The sequence below is a fragment of the Pseudophryne corroboree genome, chromosome 1 (assembly GCF_028390025.1).
Source record: "Pseudophryne corroboree isolate aPseCor3 chromosome 1, aPseCor3.hap2, whole genome shotgun sequence".
NCBI lineage: Eukaryota > Metazoa > Chordata > Amphibia > Anura > Myobatrachidae > Pseudophryne > Pseudophryne corroboree.
In genome coordinates, this window is record NC_086444.1 from 296113790 (window position 1) to 296134759 (window position 20970).

The 20970-nt window shown below is 45.5% G+C and overlaps 1 protein-coding gene across 1 annotated transcript in view; it reads left to right on the top strand.

Moving 5' to 3' along the window:
- TMEM116 (transmembrane protein 116) overlaps positions 1-20728 on the top strand; it is a 135787-nt gene extending 115059 nt beyond the window's left edge. Inside the window, exons 9-11 of the mRNA XM_063964368.1 lie at positions 809-953; positions 3129-3205; positions 19457-20728. Of these exons, the coding sequence (XP_063820438.1) occupies positions 809-953; positions 3129-3205; positions 19457-19654 (420 nt within the window). The 3' untranslated portion in view covers positions 19655-20728. The remainder of the gene's footprint in view (positions 1-808; positions 954-3128; positions 3206-19456) is intronic.
- The last annotated feature ends 242 nt before the right edge of the window (positions 20729-20970 follow it).

Genomic DNA, 20970 nt, shown 5'->3' on the forward strand with positions numbered 1-20970 from the left:
AGCATTTTGTCCCTCCTGGAATGGGTCATGTTGGGAGGTAACACGATCTAATATTAAATCCCCCTCAAAATCCCCCCTAGGGATGAGTTCGGGGGACATGGCCCCCTGGATTGGTGTGGTCTGGCTGCTTTGGTGCATCATATTGTAATACTTAATTTAGCACCTAATTATTTTTCTACCTGTATAATACCTTTTAACATTCTAATTATTACTTCTCTACAATGTAACACTCCTAACACATAGCTACTGCTACTTACTTATCTAACGCTTACTAACACTTTACCATTCACTATGTGATGCCTCGCGGAGGTTGGCCTGTACTGACTTGGGGGTATGTGCTCTGGAACCCTAGTTTCAGGGACTCACCAGATCAGGTCACCTGATCGTGGTTAGTGGGTCCATATGTTTGGCCAAATTTTTTTTGCTAAGCACCTCAATTTTGCTCTATATTAGGTTGCAGTGTTTATTATAATGATTCTGATTAGCAGTGCTTAGTACTATAGCGTGTGCATCTGCATTTTCTTTTTTTTTCTGTATTTACTACTTACCTGGAAAGCTGCATCTCTACTTAATCATCAGTTATAAGTATACACTCATAAACAGTATACAGAAATACTGCCGAGTATCTATCTTGGGATATGTACAAGCTAACATGCATATGGGCTTTTTTTTGGCAATAGAATCTTTTCATGTACATTCAGAGTGCAAACTTAGTTATATTGTAAATCAGGCCCTAAGGTGCATATTTTATATTTTTGTAGTGATAATGTATTCATCTGATCATCGTGTATATTTTATTTATTTCTAGGTAATATCGGGTTATTTTTATATCTTATTTAGAAGGTATCAGACAACAGCAGTGTCCTTACAGTATAAGCAGTGGGCGGTGATCACAGTAACAAGACGGAATCTCCTGCTGTTTCTTGTCATCTTTGTACTTTGCTGCTTGCCAGGTCAGTGTCCTTAGTGTGGACTCATAACCACCTCATGTGGCAGGTGGGGTGCAGAATGGATGGGAGGAGAACATTTTGTCAACCGTCCAATGATATTGATTTACTCATAAATGCTTTACAATAGTACTCAACTAGCCACAGGTGGGACAGTCATGCCTGACAATTGGGGGTCATTCCTAGTTGTTCGCTCGTTGCCGATTTTCGTTATATTGCGATTAGTTGCTTACTGCGCATGCGCAAGGTTCGCAGAGCGCATGCGCTTAGTTATTTTACACAAAAGTTAGGTATTTTACTCATGGCATAACGAGGATTTTTCATCATGATTGACAGGAAGTGGGTGTTTCTGGGCGGAAACTTGCCGTTTTCTGGGCGTGTGCGAAAAAATGCTGGCGTTTCTGGGAAAAACACGGGAGTGTCTGAAGAAACGGGGGAGTGTCTGGGCGAACGCTGGGTGTGTTTTTGACGTCAAACCAGGAACGAAACTGACTGAACTGATCTGAACGCAATGGCGGAGTAAGTCTGGAGCTACTCAGAAACTGCTAAGAAATTTCTATTCGCAATTCTGTGAATCTTTCATTCGCAATTCTGCTAAGCTAAGATACACTCCCAGAGGGCGGCGGCTTAGGGTGTGCAATGCTGCTAAAAGCAGCTAGCGAGCGAACAACTCGGAATCAGGGCCATTGTACTGGGAATAGAATAACCAACAAAATTTGGCTCATATCCATTAGTTCATAATATTTTTGGTCCAAAATTATAAACAGCAATAATATCAAAGGCAAAACGTGTTTCTTTTAAGATCATTGGCATTTCAGTTAATAATATGTAAATTGGAAAGGGCTGGTTTTCAGTGATCAGGTTGAACGCTTGTTGAAAAGGGTAAATGTATTGTAATAGAATGATAACTGTATACAACACAGTAGTTAGATATTTGAAAGACCATATTTGGCAAACACTCCAATCAAAATCATGTCTATCAGTCACTGTTTCTGGTCTAAGCACAGAACAATCAGACAGTTTCATCTAAAACAAGTATACTGACCAAATGCAATGTTATTTTTATGGGGAGAAATTATTATTATTATTATTATTATCATCCTTTATTTACATGGTGCCACAAGGGGTCTTCAGGACATTACAAAGTACATAAACAGAAACAGTACAGACAATACAAAAAAGAAAGTGACTAACAGTACAGAATATTGCAGGACATGGACATGGTTTATAAACATTGCTGCATCAGCATTCATAATCCTCAGGGGCTGGGAAAGAAATCCCAGTAGTCGGGATCCCGACAGTTAAGTGACCAAGGGGCCAGAATCCTGACACATCCTGGTAAGTATTTTCTCCTACCCCTAACCCTCCCCTTCAGCAGCCTATCCATAACCTCCCCTCCTGCAGCCTAACCCTAACTTCCCCCTATTCAGCAGCTGACCTATAAAAAATAAATAAATAACTAATGAGGCATATATAATGATGTTATAATATTAACAAATGTACATATAAAAATGTTCCCTTATCTTTACTAAACTTAAGATATTTTAAACTGTATTACATTATATCATAAGATGGCCAATTTAGACCAGATTGTCCTGATAAGACTTCACGTGTGGGACTCAGTGGCCACCAAATATAGCCAGGAATGATTGAAATCCATCCAGTGATCAATAGTTCATGGACAAAACTTTGTGCCGCCAATGATGACCATCCTTACATATCATTGGCCAACCAAACTGGCCCATAGAATTTAGCGGTGCTGCCTGCTGACCACTGGATGATCAGATCTGTCCATTCTGGCCACCTTATGTATATCTATCATTATTTATTAGATTTAGACTAAACTAGATTTCCTGCAGAGTCCCCCAGTAGACTTTTGCCTGACAAGTCTGAATTCAATTTAACTACAAAAAAACCTAAAAAAAACAAACAAAAAAAACAACTGTTTAGCAATCTATAAAGGTTCTGAAATAATTTTAGTTCTAAAAAGAAATTAGTGTATTAATATTTATCTATGTAGCCTTCAGTATGAGCTTGTAAACAAGATGTGTATGTCAAGAATGTGCTTTCTCTGCATATTTTGTAGTTGTACAGTACATATCCATGCAAGTGTAATATGTAATGATGAGGCAGACATGCATGTGATGGTAATGAATGTGACATGTCTTTCTTTCATGACAGCTGTGACACTAGCCATTCGCACATTGGCTTACGGCAAGGGGACAGATGAAGTATACAAAATATTTTATTATATTCAGGTGAGTTAATACTTTTAGGAATTATGGACCTTATGCCAAAACACGAGTGAATTTCTAGATTAAGCAGACATAGATAAAATGAGGAAGGTATACTAAAAGTAACAAGTCAGTGCTTCAGTTACAACATTTCCACTAAACAGTCTCCTAGTAGCAGTGGTCATTGAAGAACTTAACACATGTAGATACTAGTAAAATGTAATACTAGATATGTATAGATACCCAATATCCCCCAGAGTTCATTCTGTCCTGACTGCTATAATTACGTGATTGCACACACATAATATTTGCATTCTTCAACCGAACAGTGAGAATTGCAGGAAGATAATTATGCATCGCAACTTTTTAACAAATATCGCTCTTTGGTCAATTTATATTTTTATTGTCTTTTATCGTCTTTGTGGTATTTACAAAGGGGGTACCCAAAAGAAACAGGAATCGTGTTCTAGAGGGCGGAGGCGCTTGTTGTATGGGTTTCTGCTGCTAGGTGTATGTTTGCGGAACCCTTTTGAGCCAGTATCTCCACTGTCGTTGCAGGGGAAGGTAGTGTTTGACTGCAGTGATTTTTTTTTTTAATGAGTTATTCACTCTTTCGCCTATTTTTGTGATGGCTGATTCACACAAATAACATACTGCTGTGAAGCTGTGTGTCCTTTTGGGAAAAAAATGCGATGGAAACAGTTGTTATTCTGCAAACAGCTACAAAGCTGCAAAGTTTTTATTTGGAAGTTTTGAAAAGCAGCTAATTATACTTATTCCATTTCTTTGAAGTACTTCATGGCAGCCATACAATGGGTTAACGGCCCATTCCCCTAGCATAGACAGGAGGTTCTTTACTTCTATTAGCTGCCCACCCTGGCTATATGAGTGTGCCCCTCCTCCTCTCTCTTGTCCTTTTTGAGTGTTTCCTCCATATGTAGAAGAAAAAAACAATCCTTACCGGGTGGGTAATTCACGGGCTGGCATGAAGTACTTCAAAGAAATGGAATTATCGTATGTATAATTCACTGCTTTCTTTTACTTACTTCATGGCAGCTATACAATGGGATCAGTGGCGTCACAAGGCGGGTGCGGGGGGTGCGGCCCGCACCCGGGTGTGACACCTGGAGGGGGTGACACCAAATGTCAGCTCCTCCGTAGTGACAGGAGCCAGGTGCTGCAGTGTGAAATTCCGCTACAGCACCCGGCTCCTGTCATAGCAGAGGAGCCGACAGCACACTGAGACCGTCTCTGGGGGAAGCCCAGCATCTCCGGAGATGCTGGGCACGCCCCCAGAGTGACGATACCAGTATCCCCGCGAAGCCACGCCCCCTAGCTGTAAGACCACGCCCCCTTTTTTGCCGCGATCGCGGCAGTACATCAGGGGTGCGCACCGGGTGTCACCACACCTGGTGACGCCTTTGAATGGGATATACCAAAGCCGAATTACGGGAGGGAAACAGTACAAACAATTATACCAAGGCCTGTTGCAGAACCCGGTTACCAAAATGAGCTTTAACAATATCCAAAGCATAATGTCTAGAGAAAGTATGTATAGATGACCACGTAGCCACTGCACATGTCTTCAATCGCCACCTGTGCATTCCTAGCCCACGAGACAGACACTGCCCTAGTCGAGTGTGCCTTAATATTTTCTGGAACTTCACGGCCATCTCTCTGGTATACAAACGTGATTAACTTTCTAATCCATCTTGCAATGGTTTGCTTTGTTGGCATACACCTTTTCCGGGAACTGACAGGTACTAGAAATAAACTTTTCTCCTTTCTGAAAGGTTTAACTCTGTCCAAATAAATGGTTATTGCTCTAACAAGATCCAACGTATGTAATCTCTGCCTCCTCCTCATTCTTTGGTTGAGGGAAAAAAAGATGGTATGATGATCTCTTAATTAATATGAAATGCTGACACAACTTTTGGTAAAAAAGATGGGTTTGTCCTTAGAATAATTCTATCAGACAATACTTTTAAGTATGGTTCCTCCACCCAAAGTGCTTGCAATTCTCCAACTCTCCTTGCTGAAGTGACAGCTGCAAGATAAACTAATTTCCATGTAAGAAACTTCATACCAAATTCTTGTAATGGCTCGAATGGATGTTACATCAAAGCATTTAAAATTAAATTCAGATCCCAGGGCGACACTATCGATCTAACTCTTGGCCTTATTCTCTTCACGGCTTGACAGAATTTCTTAATTCATCCTGAAATAATTTCCTGTCTAACAGAACACTCAGAGCCGATATCTGCACCTTTAGAGTTGAAACCGCCAAACCTTTGACAAAACCGTCATGAAGAAACTGTAAAACTTGAGCCGTTTCAGCCTTCAATACATCAAACTTATCCTCCGACCATACCATAAAAGTTCTCCATATTCTATAATAAACATCTGAAGAAACTTTATTCCTGGCCTTTAGCAGTAGCTGAATCACTGATTCGGACAGACCCTTGTTCCTTAGTAAATTCTGCTCAGTTTCCAAGCCGCACGCTGAAGACTCTGCGGGTTTGAGGTGCTCCAGGGGACCTTGATGCAACAGCCCCTGTACTACCGGTAGTCTCCACATTCTCCCCACTGACATCCTCTGTACCGTTGGAAACCAAGCTCTTCTCGGCCAATAAGTGATCACCATAATCACCTCCACTCTCTCTTCTCTGATCTTCTTCAATGTTTTGGCAATTAGACGAAAAGGGGGAAATACATATCCCAGTTTGAACTCCCACGCTAGAGATAGTGCATCCACTCCTTCTGACATTGGAAGGTAATACCTTGAGAAGAAACGAGGCAGCTTTGTGTTGAGATTGGTAGCCATGAGATCTATGTCAGGTTGCCCAAACCTTTCCACTATACCTTCGAAAATTTGAGTATTTAGGTCCCACTCCCCGGACTGAACCTGATTTCGGCTTAGATAGTCTGCCAACACAATGGGGGTCATTCCGAGTTGATCGCTCGCTAGTAGTTCTTAGCAGCCGTGCAAACGCATTGTCGCCGCCCACCGGGGAGTGTATTTTCGCTTTGCAAAAATGCGAACGCCTGTGCAGCAGTGCGCCTGCAAAAACATTTTGTGCAGAACAAGACCAGCCCTGGACTTACTCTTCATGTGCGTTGATTCTAACGTTGGTGGGATGGCTTTTGATATCACACACCCGCCCAGCGTTCGCCCAGCCACACCTGCGTTTTCCCTGGCATGCCTGTGTTATTCCAGACACTCCCAGAAAACTGTCAGTTAACACCCAGAAATGCTCCCTTCCTGTCAATCTTCTTGCGTTGTGCCGTGCAACTGAAAGCTTTGCTAGAACCTGTGTAAAACCACAAAGGACTTTGTACCCGTACGTCATGCATGCGCATTGCGGTGCATACGTATGCGCAGAAATTACAATTTTTAGCCTGATTGCTGTGCTGCGAACAACGGCAGCTAGCGATCAACTTGGAATGACCCCCATTGTCCGTACCGGGAACATGTAGAGCCGTTAGGGATTTTAAATGCTTCTGTGCCCACTGCATGATGTACGAGACTTCTGACATTATTGCCCGGCTTCTTGTTCCCCCTTGGTCATTTAAATAAGCCACCACAGCTGCGTTGTCCGAGAAGATTCCCAGATGATTCCCTGCGAGTTGATCCTGAAACTCATATATTGTCAACCATACTGCCCTCATTTCACGCTGGTTTGACGAATATCCTGCTTCTCTTGGGAACCACTTTCCTTGACAACTCTACCGCAGCAGATGAGCACCCCAACCTGCCAGACTTGCGTTCGTAGTTAAGACCAAATACTGAGGATCCAGCAAAGACACGCCTTGCTCGTAATTCTTACTGATTTTCCACCAGGACAGCGAATCTCTGGTCCCTTTTGTCAACTTTGTTCGATGGTGCAAGGGAGTTTTCTCCTTTGAATACCTTAGAGTGTCGCATTGCAATGTCCTCATCCTCCATCTTGCCCACTGCATCACCTCTATCATGGAAGACATCATCCCCAACAGATGCAAGGCCATATGAAACGGAACTCTGTCTTCTTCTTGAACGAAGAGAGCCAGCTCTTGAATCTTTGCACGCCTGTCCTCTGATAGCATGACCACATACTGAAGCGTATCTATATGGACACCCAAAAACTGCAGGATTTGTGTTGGTTCCAACCGACTCTTGCTCCAATTTACTAACCAACCATGCATCTGCAAAAAGGTCAAGGCTTGATCCAACATTTGCTGTATTACTTCCTCCGACCCTGCAGCCAGAAGAAGATCATCGCGGTAAGCCCAAATAGTCACCCCTTTTTCGCTGAGGCAAGCTATTAGAGTTACCAGGACTTTTGTAAAAACCCTCGGTGAGGACGTAAGGCCAAAACGGAAGACACGTGAATTGGAAGTGTTTTCCTCCTACGCTGAACCTTAGAAACTTTCTGTTTTCCTTTCTGATTGGAATATGGAAATACACATCCTTGAGATCTATTGATGCCAAAAAATCTCCTTTTCTTATTCCCAAAAGGATTGATTTTAGCGTCTCCATATGAAACTTCTTCTTTTGTATTCTTCGATTGAGGTCCCTCAAATCTAGTATTGTTCTGAAGAAACCGGATGACTTCTTCACTAGGAAAATATGAGAATAGAACACTCTCTTTCTCTCCAGGAACAGAACTTCCTCTACTGCTCTTGAGGAACATAGCGTTTCCAGATTTTCCTTCAAAGCAACCAACTCCTGAATTAGGGATGGTGTCCTTGATTCTATAAATCTGTCTCTTTTTGGCCTTGTCGTAATTTCGAGACGATAACCTTCCGAGACAATATCCAGAACCCATCTGTCCCGGACATTCTTCTCCCGCTGGGTACTGAACTCTAAAATCCTGCCCCCTACAGGTGTTGATGTAAGGGGACATGCACCATCATTGCCTTTGATTACCTCTCCTATATCCTCTACGAAAGGACTGATGTGTCATACCTGAACCATATTTGTCTTCATACTGACGTCCAACTCTATCCCCATAGGGACGGCCTGGTCTATATGACCTCGCTTGTCTAATTTGCTGTCTTGAAGACGAAGGTGGATACCTGCCATGCCTATCCTGTGGCAATCTTACCGATTTATCCCCCAACATCCTCTGGATCATAGTCTCCAGCTTGTTTCTAAACAACAGCGACCCTTCATAAGGAAGCGTAACCAATCTGCTCTTGGAATGGGTATCCGCTGCCCAAGACCGTAACCACAAAGACCTTCTGGCCATAACACCCGAGGTCATAGACTTAGTTGAAAATTCCAAAACATCAAGCGAAGCTTCACAGATATAATCCACTGCTCTTTGCATGATATTTAAATTATTTAAAACATAATCCCCAGACATATTGTCTTGCACATCTGCTTGCATAGTAGAACACCACAACCTCAAGGCTCTGGACACAGAAGCTATTGCCACACCAGACTTCACGGAAACGGATGTAGAAATATGCAACTTTTTCAAAGCATTTTCCATTTTCTTATCCATTGAATTCTTTAATATAGCACCATCCTCAAGAGTTATTGTAGTTCTAGTTGTTACCTCCGCCACAGGCGCATCCACTTTAGGAATACTACACCAAGTAAGGTATTCCTCATCCACAATCGGATACATACAGTTAATCCTCTTAAAGCTGCCAACTCTCTTATCTAGCTGCAGCCATTCCTTACGAATAATGTCTTTTACCACTTTATGCACAGGAAGGACCTAGTTTTCATTGTTCTATCGTCAAACAAAGGAGCTTGCTCGCCTTCCTGAACAGCTTCCTTACACTTCATTGCTTTGTAAATATTCTTTAACATGACGTCCACTAGTTCAGTAATAAACGACCAGTCATCCTCCTGAACCTCTCCAGATTCTGCGCTGGAATCCTTATCACAATTATCTTGCAACTACAAATCTAGAGACGCCTCATCATCATAATCCAGACTGGACTGTGACCTAGAACGTTTAGATCCCTGCATAAATTCTTCCTTGGTGACAAAGGATTTCTTCATCCACTCCATCATCTGATCAGATGCTTTCACTTGTACACTGGGTTCAGCCTCTTTAATACAACTACTGCACATAGCATCCTCTTGATTCCCTGAGAATAACTGATCACATGCAGGGCATTTCCTAGACACGTTCTTTTTCTTGCGTGTCCTCTTCCTAACTGGCTCAGACACACTGTAAAAAAATACATTTAAAAAGATCTAATCACCTAACTGCCTAAAAGAAAAAAATAAGATTTTACTCACCGGTAAATCTATTTCTCGTAGTCCGTAGTGGATGCTGGGACTCCGTAAGGACCATGGGGAATAGCGGCTCCGCAGGAGACTGGGCACAACTAAAAGAAAGCTTTTGGTCTAACTGGTGTGCACTGGCTCCTCCCTCTATGACCCTCCTCCAGACTTCAGTTAGGATACTGTGCCCGGAAGAGCTGACACAATAAGGAAGGATTTTGAATCCCGGGTAAGACTCATACCAGCCACACCAATCACACCGTATAACTCGTGATACAATACCCAGTTAACAGTATGACAAAAACTGAGCCTCTCAACAGATGGCTCAACAATAACCCTTTAGTTAAACAATAACTATATACAAGTATTGCAGACAATCCGCACTTGGGATGGGCGCCCAGCATCCACTACGGACTACGAGAAATAGATTTACCGGTGAGTAAAATCTTATTTTCTCTGACGTCCTAAGTGGATGCTGGGACTCCGTAAGGACCATGGGGATTATACCAAAGCTCCCAAACGGGCGGGAGAGTGCGGATGACTCTGCAGCACCGAATGGGCAAACTCTAGGTCCTCCTCAGCCAGGGTGTCAAACTTGTAGAATTTAGCAAATGTGTTCGACCCCGACCAAGTAGCTGCTCGGCAAAGTTGTAGAGCCGAGACTCCTCGGGCAGCCGCCCAAGAAGAGCCCACCTTCCTCGTGGAATGGGCTTTCACTGATTTAGGATGCGGCAGTCCAGCCGCAGAATGTGCAAGCTGAATCGTACTACAGATCCAGCGAGCAATAGTCTGCTTTGAAGCAGGTGCACCCAACTTGTTGGGCGCATGCAGGATAAATAGCGAGTCAGTCTTTCTGACTCCAGCTGTCCTGGAAACAAATTTTCAGGGCCCTGACTACGTCCAACAACTTGGAAGCCTCCAAGTCTTTAGTAGCCGCAGGCACCACGATAGGTTGGTTCAGATGAAAAGCTGATACCACCTTAGGGAGAAACTGGGGACGAGTCCTCAATTCTGCCCTATCCATATGGAAAATCAGATAAGGGCTTTTACATGACAAAGCCGCCAATTCTGATACACGCCTGGCCGAAGCCAAGGCCAACAACATGACCACTTTCCACGTGAGATATTTCAATTCCACGGTTTTAAGTGGCTCAAACCAATGTGACTTTAGGAAATCCAACTCCACGTTGAGATCCCAAGGTGCCACTGGAGGCACAAAAGGGGGCTGAATATGCAGCACTCCCTTAACAAAAGTCTGAACTTCAGGTAGTGCAGCCAGTTCTCTCTGGAAGAAAATCGATAGAGCCGAAATCTGGACCTTAATGGAACCCAATTTTAGGCCCATAGTCACCTCTGACTGTAGGAAGTGCAGAAAACGGCCCAGCTGAAATTCCTCCGTTGGGGCCTTCCTGGCCCCACACCACGCAACATATTTTCGCTAAATGCGGTGATAATGGTTTGCGGTCACTTCTTTCCTAGCTTTAATCAGCGTAGGAATGACTTCCTCCGGAATGCCCTTTTCCTTCAGGATCTGGTGTTCAACCGCCATGCCGTCAAACGCAGCCGCGGTAAGTCATGAAACAGACAGGGCCCCTGCTGCAGCAGGTCCTGTCTGAGCGGCAGAGGACATGGGTCCTCTGAGATAATTTCTTGAAGTTCCGGGTACCAAGCTCTTCTTGGCCAATCCGGAACAATGAGTATAGTTCTTACTCCTCTTCTCCTTATTATCCTCAGTACCTTTGGTATGAGAGGAAGAGGAGGGAACACATAAACCGACCGGAACACCCACGGTGTCACTAGAGCGTCCACAGCTATCGCCTGAGGGTCTCTTGACCTGGCGCAATATCTTTCTAGCTTTTTGTTTAGGCGGGACGCCATCATGTCCACCTGTGGCCTTTCCCAACGGTTTACAATCAGTTGGAAGACTTCTGGATGAAGTCCCCACTCTCCCGGGTGGAGGTCGGGCCTGCTGAGGAAGTCTGCTTCCCAGTTGTCCACTCCCGGAATGAACACTGCTGACAGTGCTAACACGTGATTTTCCGCCCATCGGAGAATCCTTGTGGCTTCTGCCATCGCCGTCCTGCTTCTTGTGCCGCCCTGTCGGTTTACATGGGCGACTGCCGTGATGTTGTCTGATTGGATCAGTACCGGCTGGTTTTGAAGCAGGGGTATTGCCTGACTTAGGGCATTGTAAATGGCCCTCAGTTCCAGAATATTTATGTGTAGGGAAGTCTCCTGACTTGACCATAGTCCTTGGAAGTTTCTTCCCTGTGTGACTGCCCCCCAGCCTCGAAGGCTGGCATCCGTGGTCACCAGGACCCAGTCTTGTATGCCGAATCTGCGGCCCTCTTGAAGATGAGCACTTTGCAGCCACCACAGCAGAGACACCCTGGTCCTTGGAGACAGGGTTATCAGCCGATGCATCTGAAGATGCGATCCGGACCACTTGTCCAACAGGTCCCACTGAAAGGTTCTTGCATGGAACCTGCCGAATGGAATTGCTTCGTAGGAAGCTACCATTTTTCCCAGGATTCGCGTACAGTGATGTACTGACACCTGTTTTGGTTTTAGGAGGCCTCTGACTAGAGATGACAGCTCCTTGGCCTTCTCCTCCGGGAGAAACACTTTTTTTCTGTTCTGTGTCCAGAACCATCCCCAGGAACAGTAGACGTGTCGTAGGGACCAGCTGTGACTTTGAAATATTTAGAATCCAGCCGTGCTGTTGTAGCACCTCCCGAGATAGTGCTACCCTGACCAACAACTGCTCCCTGGACCTCGCCTTTATCAGGAGATCGTCCAAGTACGGGATAATTAAAACTCCCTTCTTTCGAAGGAGTATCATCATTTCGGCCATTACCTTGGTAAATACCCTCGGAGCCGTGGATAGACCAAACGGCAACGTCTGGAATTGGTAATGACAATCCTGTACCACAAATCTGAGGTACTCCTGGTGAGGATGGTAAATGGGGACATGCAGGTAAGCATCCTTGATGTCCAGTGATACCATGTAATCCCCCTCGTCCAGGCTTGCAATAACCGCCCTGAGCGATTCCATCTTGAACTTGAATTTTTTTATATATGTGTTCAAGGATTTCAAATTTAAAATGGGTCTCACCGAACCGTCCGGTTTCGGTACCACAAACATTGTGGAATAGTAACCCCGTCCTTGTTGAAGTAGGGGCACCTTGACTATCACCTGCTGGGAATACAGCTTGTGAATTGCCTCTAGCACTGCCTCCCTGCCTGAGGGAGTTGTTGGCAAGGCAGATTTGAGGAAACGGCGGGGGGGAGACGTCACGAATTACAGCTTGTACCCCTGAGATACTACTTGAAGGATCCAGGGATCCACCCGTGAGCGAGCCCACTGATTGCTGAAGTTTTTGAGACGGGCCCCCACCGTACCCGGCTCCGCCTGTGGAGCCCCAGCGTCATGCGGTGGACTTGGAGGAAGCGGGGGAGGACTTTTGCTCCTGGGAACTGGCTGTATGCTGCAGCTTTTTCCCTCTACCTCTGCCTCTGGGCAGAAAGGACGCGCCTTTAACCCGCTTGCCCTTATGGGGCCGAAAGGACTGTACCTGATAATACGGTGCTTTCTTTGGCTGTGAGGGAACATGGGGTAAAAATGCTGACTTCCCAGCTGTTGCTGTGGAAACGAGGTCCGAGAGACCATCCCCGAACAACTCCTTACCTTTATAAGGCAACACTTCCATGTGCCTTTTAGAATCTGCATCACCTGTCCACTGCCGAGTCCATAACCCTCTCCTGGCAGAAATGGACATTGCACTTATTTTAGATGCCAGCCGGCAAATATCCCTCTGTGCATCTCTCATGTATAAGACTGCGTCTTTAATATGCTCTACGGTTAGCAATATAGTGTCCCTGTCTAGGGTATCAATATTTTCCGACAGGGAATCTGACCACGCAGCTGCAGCACTGCACATCCATGCTGAAGCAATAGCTGGTCTCAGTATAATACCTGTATGTGTATATACAGACTTCAGGATAGCCTCCTGCTTTCTATCAGCAGGCTCCTTTAGGGCAGCCGTATCCGGAGACGGTAGTGCCACCTTCTTTGACAAGCGTGTGAGCGCTTTATCCACCCTAGGGGATGTTTCCCAACGTGACCTATCCTCTGGCGGGAAAGGGTACGTCATTGGTAACCTTTTAGAAATTACCAGTTTCTTATCGGGGGAAGCCCACGCTTCTTCACACACTTCATTTAATTCCTCAGATGGAGGAAAAACTACTGGTAGTTTTTTCTCTCCAAACATAATACCCTTTTTTGTGGTACCTGGGGTAACATCAGAAATGTGCAACACATTTTTCATAGCCTCAATCATGTAACGTGTGGCCCTATTGGAAGTTACATTTGTCTCATCGTCGTCGACACTGGAGTCCGTATCCGTGTTGACATCTGTGTCTGCCATCTGAGGTAGTGGGCGTTTTAGAGCCCCTGATGGCTTTTGAGACGCCTGGGCAGACACAGGCTGAGAAGCCGGCTGTCCCATATTTGGTATGTCGTCAAACCTTTTATGTAAGGAGTCGACACTGTCCCGTAATTCCTTCCATATAACCATCCACTCAGGTGTCGGCCCCGCAGCGGGTGACATCACATTTATCGGCATCTGCTCCGCCTCCACATAAGCCTCCTCATCAAACATGTCGACACAGCCGTACCGACACACCGCACACACACAGGGAATGCTCTGACAGAGGACAGAACCCCACAAAGCCCTTTGGGGAGACAGAGAGAGAGTATGCCAGCACACACCAGAGCGCTATATAACACAGGGATGAACACTATAACTGAGTGATTTTCCCTTATAGCTGCTTAAATATATATTGCTGCGCCTAAATTTAGTGCCCCCCCTCTCTTTTTTACCCTTTGTAGCTTGAAACTGCAGGGGAGAGCCTGGGAGCGATCCTTCCAGCGGAGCTGTGAGGGAAAAATGGCGCCAGTGTGCTGAGGGAGATAGCCCCGCCCCTTTTTCGGCGGACTTTCTCCCGCTTTTTTATGGATTCTGGCAGGGGTATTTTTCACATATATAGCCTCTGGACTATATATATTGTGATTATTTGCCAGCCAAGGTATTAATATTGCTGCTCAGGGCGCCCCCCCCCCCCCCAGCGCCCTGCACCCATCAGTGACCGGAGTGTGAGGTGTGCATGAGGAGCAATGGCGCACAGCTGCAGTGCTGTTCGCTACCTTGTTGAAGACCGAAGTCTTCTGCCGCCGATTTTCAGGACCATCTTCATGCTTCTGGCTCTGTAAGGGGGACGGCGGCGCGGCTCCGGGACCGGACGATCGAGGTCGGATCATGTGTTCGATCCCTCTGGAGCTAATGGTGTCCAGTAGCCTAAGAAGCCCAAACTAGCTGCAAGCAGGTAGGTTCGCTTCTTCTCCCCTTAGTCCCTCGTAGCAGTGAGTCTGTTGCCAGCAGATCTCACTGAAAATAAAAAACCTAAAATATACTTTCTTTTCTAGGAGCTCAGGAGAGCCCCTAGTGTGCATCCAGCTCAGCCGGGCACAAGATTCTAACTGAAGTCTGGAGGAGGGTCATAGAGGGAGGAGCCACTGCACACCAGTTAGACCAAAAGCTTTCTTTTAGTTGTGCCCAGTCTCCTGCGGAGCCGCTATTCCCCATGGTCCTTACGGAGTCCCAGCATCCACTTAGGACGTCAGAGAAATGTATATAACCAGTGCTCTGTGAGGACTTACCTCGGCTGGACCTTATCACGTGACCTTTGGGACACAGGCTCATCCATACCAGCTGCTGCTGACAACCTCCACAGAGCTGACATGCATCCGTGCTCCATCCCCTTTAAAAGGCAGCCCTTTGACTCCAGCTGGCCAAAGTGAACAAAGACTTTCGGGATTTGCACCAATCACGTGAGCCTGTGGGCACTGATGCCACTCACTACCGCCCCGCACATGCTGGACTGGACACCTGGTCCCCGGAAGCCGCGCAGGCGCTGTGAGCACCCAGACTGATGCTGCTCACCTCCTCCCGGCCGCCGCACATGTGCAGAACCGCGCCGACTTCCGGGACTGGACACCTGCTTCCCGGAAGCCGTGCAGGCGCTGTGAGCACCCGGCCCTGACGCCGCTCACCTCCACCCGGCCGCCGCACATGTGCAGAACCGCGCTGACTTCCGGGATTGGACACCTTCCCGGAAGCCGTGCAGGCGCTGTGAGCACCCGGCACTGACGCCGCTCACCTCCGCCCGGCCACCGCACATGTGCAGAACCGTGCCGACTTCCGGGACTGGACACCTGCTTCCCGGAAGCCGCGCAGGCGCTGTGAGCACCCGGCCCTGACACCGCTCACCTCCGCCCGGCTGCCGGACTTGACTGGTGCCTTGCCGCTGACCTGTGAGCTCCCGGCCCTGACAACGCTCACTACTGCCAGATCAACCATGAAGGGGGGACCAACTAGGTAAATGGGAGAAAATTATTACGGCCAACCACCAGCATATAATTTAGAGCCAGTCCCTGAATAGCGGCACCGCCACACTTGCACAAAAATAACAAACCTACTTCTGTCTAAACTAATAGGAGATAGGAAAAAAAGACGAGAGGAGGAGTGGCACACTCATATAGGCAGGGTACGCGGGTACTAGAAGAAAAGAACCTCCTGTCTATGATATGGAAATGGGTCGTTAACCCATTGTATGGCTGCCATGAAGTAAGTAAAAGAAAGGTTACGTCACGATTTGAGGAAAAACAGGTCACAGGTTCTTCCATCATGACAACACACCTGCCTACACAGCACTGAGTCTTAAGCAATTTTTAACTAAAAATCACGACACCTTTGCCTCATCCACCGTATTCATCTAATCTCGCCCCGTACAACTTTTTCTTATTTCCTCGCATGAAAAGAGACCTTAAAGGAAAACGTTTTTCTGAAAAGTGAAACAAAAAATGGCAAAAATACTAAAAGGCATCAACAAAGAAGAGTTTAAAAAATGTTTTGAGCAATGGAAAAAGCATTTGGACAAATGTGACGTCACGCAGCCACCCCAAAAACAGTCCAGACACGCCTGTGTTATCTGGACCACGCCCAGCAAATGCTGCGTCGACGCCACTCCGCTGTCGATCACTATGTGAACGCACCGTTCCGGGATGTGATTGCAGTGTGAAGGGTCACACACGTGCACTATGGCCAGTGCATGTGCACAGAACTTATGAACGCGGCCACTGCATGCGAGCGCAACGGCCGCATCCATCTCTGAATAGCCCCCTATGTACAAATCTGTACATAAGCACAAGAAAGAGGTGCATCTCATATACTGAACAAATGCCTCACATTTGGGACTCTATCTACTCTATGAGAGACTTTTTGTTTGAAATACTGAGCAAAAGATTATTTGTTAGTGGTTTTCTTAGTGGTTTTAAGGCATGACATTGTTAGTTACATAAGCTGCACTTACTGTATCCAGTGGGATTTTCCATCATATTATAAATGCGTATTTGAGGCTTTTCCAAAAACTGAACATCTGACAAAACAAAATATCTTTCTAGTGCTAAATGAAAAGAAGTTTCTTATATAAATGTAGTTTCAGAACAATTACACACTTGAGTCATGCAGCACATTCTGTGGTTAGGCCAGCAAAAAACACTCACGTTGCTGTACAAAAATAAAGAGCATTTGGTGTTTATAGGGCCTTTAATCCAAGAAATAAAGTTTATATAAAAAAGCTAGTAGTTACAGTCAGAGATGTAAGTGTATTACAAGTTGTTCAGAACTAAGCATATAGGGGGTCATTCAGTTGCAGACGCAAAGTGGTAATTGTACGCATATCGATGTTTTTGCACTGCACAAGCGTATGAGCCGCAGTGTGCACGTGCAGTGAGTGATTCACGAGTGCGGTCGCAGCAAGATTTTAGTGAGTGACAGTAAGTCAGTGTTTGGGGGTGGTAATGGGGAGTGGTCATGAAAACGCAGGTGTGTCATGGCCGTTTATGTGGTGTTTTCTGGGCGTGCATATATTTGCAGCTGCGATCACACTTGCTACTGGAGAGGCCTGTGCTTCCCAGTAGAGCAGTTCAGCCTGCTCATCTACAGAGGTACTCAGGCTCTGCGTAGTAACCTGATGTGCGTCGATGATCCTGAAATCATGCGGCGCCGTACACAGAAGATGCACTCGTAGTGGGCGTCATTTTGCATGGATTAGCTTCTGCCCATATTAGCATATAATCGCAATTGTATAAGGCAAATCATTGCAACAAAGGTAGGAAGAACAATCGCACCTTAATGACCTCCATAAGGTTTTGCCATCTCCACTTCCTGCCATCTCCAACTACTATCTTCTGAGAGGCTGCTGCCTGCATGGTGTGCCCCTGGCTGAGGGTCACACACCAACCCTCTATGCCACTGCAAATTATTTTTTTTTGGGGGGGGAAGGTTTGGTGGAGTGACCACGCCTCCATACTTCGGTCACGCCCCATATAGTACCCAGGCCCAGACCCACACTCTATGGCTCTGTCTCCACTTGCAGGCCCCATTACTTATAAGTTTGCAACTCAGAACAATCTGCCCTTTTGGCCAGCAACTGGAAATGGAACATCCCACAATTACATATACTGTATACAGGGGCGGATTGGGAACAAAAAGCGGCCCTGGAAAAATTTGTACTAGTGGCCCCACATGGGCAGCACCAGAGGTGTAAGGTCTAGCCATGGGCCATGGCAACAGCACCTTCCCCCCAAAACTTTCCAGATAGTGGGGATGTCCAGCATCAAGGGGGAAGTTAAAAATAAACAAAAATTAAATATTATGAGCACATTATATGATACACCTTCAGAATTTAGGAAACGATATCATTCTTTAGAAATATATATTTTCTTGCTTATTACACCAACCGCGTATCCCAATCACTATTCACTCAATCTTATATGTCAGCCAAGCAGGCAGACAGAGCATACACTAGATCATCTGCAATCACAGGCTAAGTGGCAAAGTAATTTTCATATATGCAAATTATTTAGCATCTTATTCATTATGTCTATAAAAAGGACCACATGTCCTCAAACAAAACAGGCCCCATGGCAGGGCCGGCTCTACCATTAGGCAGCTTTAGGCGGCTGCCTAGGGGCGCCGCCCACAGGAGGGCACCACAAATTCATCTAGTAAAAAACTGAACTATGTCTCTTTATGCGGGTTAGTAATTAACTTACAGATGGGGGAATGAAACACAATAAGGAGCATACAAATATATGTATGTGGATATATATGTATGTATACACATACAATTAAAGGGATGTAGTTGGCATTCCAGCGGACGATATGTTGGCGTTCAGAATATGGTGGCGGAATCCCGACAGCTGGCATCCTGAATGTTAGTATGCCGGGGAGGGTTAGGGTCAGGCTGCGGGGAGGGAGAGTTAGAGTAAGAGGTAAGTATAATTTATTTAATTCAAAATGTCAGTATTGTGGTGGTCTGGATGCCGCTGTCTGCATTATGACTGGCGGCTTTCTGTACCCAACCCCAGTTAAACATCTCCAGCAGACCTCATATACAATATTGTACAGTTTATAAAGAATAGTAGTATATTGTGAACAAAGTCACAACATTTTGTGACGTGTTTGCAATATGCTTTATTACTTTAAAAATCCTTGATTGTTGTACCTTTTCTCTATACTGTATATGTATAATGATGCAATTCACCCCAGCCTACTTAGTGGTCGTCTGCATCTCCCCTCCAGGAGGTGGTGGGGGCTTTGCAGATTAAGGTGCGCTAGGCTGAAGCTTTGCCTAGGGTGCAGAGAGACCTTGCACCGGCCCACCGGGAATCTTCCCCGTGAACCCTATGGCCAATCCGCCTCTGACTGTATATCTGTTACTGTTAAGGTTAGCTGTTATACATAAGACAATTTCATTGTAAGATTAGTGATTATGTCAGATTCTGTGTTTTCTTTTGCAGACCTTTGCAATCTGCCGTTTGTTCTCCATGTTTGATTCTCTGCTTCATGTGCAGACAATACATGACATTAACACAATAATTGCTTCCTCATGCTGATCATCGTAATTAGCGTTTAAATATTTTCCAGGCCCTCGCTGCAGTATCCCAGGGATTTCTTAACTGCTTGGCATATGGATGGACACGGCAAATGCTGCGTTGCCTGAAACAGAACTACTTTCGCGATGTGGACACACAGACCCCTCTTCTGCGCTCACAGAAGAAGGTGTATGCCAGCATGCAGACCTCTACCCGCTCCATTGGACCACCCAGCGTGTCTGCATTGTGATGAATACTGTAGACTTAGTAGGCTTGCACGTTGATTGGAGGCCTACTCTGAAAGACCTAGGAATAAGTTTAACCTGCACTGCTAACACTAAAATGCATGGGACAGGAGTCTCAGTTGGACGATGAAGTATGTGAGGTTTATACTGAGTTGTATGTGTTTAAAAAAACACTTGACTTGCAGCCCCTTATGACTGCAGATGGACAGTTTGGACAAACACAGTCTGAATACAAGAAAATGTTCTGGTAACAACTCAGGCAGTCCCACACGGAGATGCAGATACGTCTGTCAGTAGCCGTAGCATATGTCAAATCACTATGATGATGTTGACTATTAGCAGTGCTAGCAGCTTCTGATTGGCTGATTGCTGTTTCACCTCTGCATTCTTAATTGCTTGTGCCATATTATGACTTTGTGGTTGTATTTTACTGTGATTTATTTCAATGTCATTCATGAAGGAGAAGGAAGATTACAGCTGCTTTGTTATAGTGTGTTTTCTATATTTAAATCAAACTTAATAGCTAACATGTCTTTAACTACCGAAACACATTGTAAAAATGCATTATTGTGTCTATAACTGGGATGGCTTTAAGTGCATTTGATGTATGCCTGACCTGGTGCATGCGCTATTGACGCAGAAATTGACACATGCTAATATCATACCTCCCAACATACATGATTTCAAATCAGGGACTGCGCTGGTAGGCAGTCTGGCGCCATAAAAAGGGGCGTGGTCTTGTGAGAAGGGATATGGCTTCATGGCACATCCCCCTTTTTATAACTGTGAGGGCGTGACCAGCACTTGCGTTGTGGGCACCCGGTGCTGTGCTATGCAGAATAGCAGTGAGAGTGCTTTCCCCAATTTCCTCTACAGAACACTGACCCGCAGGTAGGACAGTCCCTGCAAAGCGGAACTGTACCAGCCAAAGCAGAGTCGTTCAGGAGGTACTGTAAAATGCATCCAACAGAGCATATGTTTTTTTGCATTTTTAAGTCTTGTCTTGTAGCAAGGCTGCCAAATGCATTAAAGCACAGTGGGGCAGATGTATTAACCTGGAGAAGGCATAAGGAAGTGATTAACCAGTGATAAATGCCAGGTGACACACGCACCAGCCAATCAGCTCCAATATGTAAATTAACTGTTAGGAGCTGATTGGCTGGTGCATTTATCACCTTACATTTATCACTGGTTTATCACTTTCTTATGCCTTCTCCAGGTTAATACATCTGCCCCAGTATTTGTTTATAATAGGGATGATGGGGCTCAGATCTTTCTCATGGGAAGACTTGGCTACTCTCCCACAAGTTGTGAGACACTT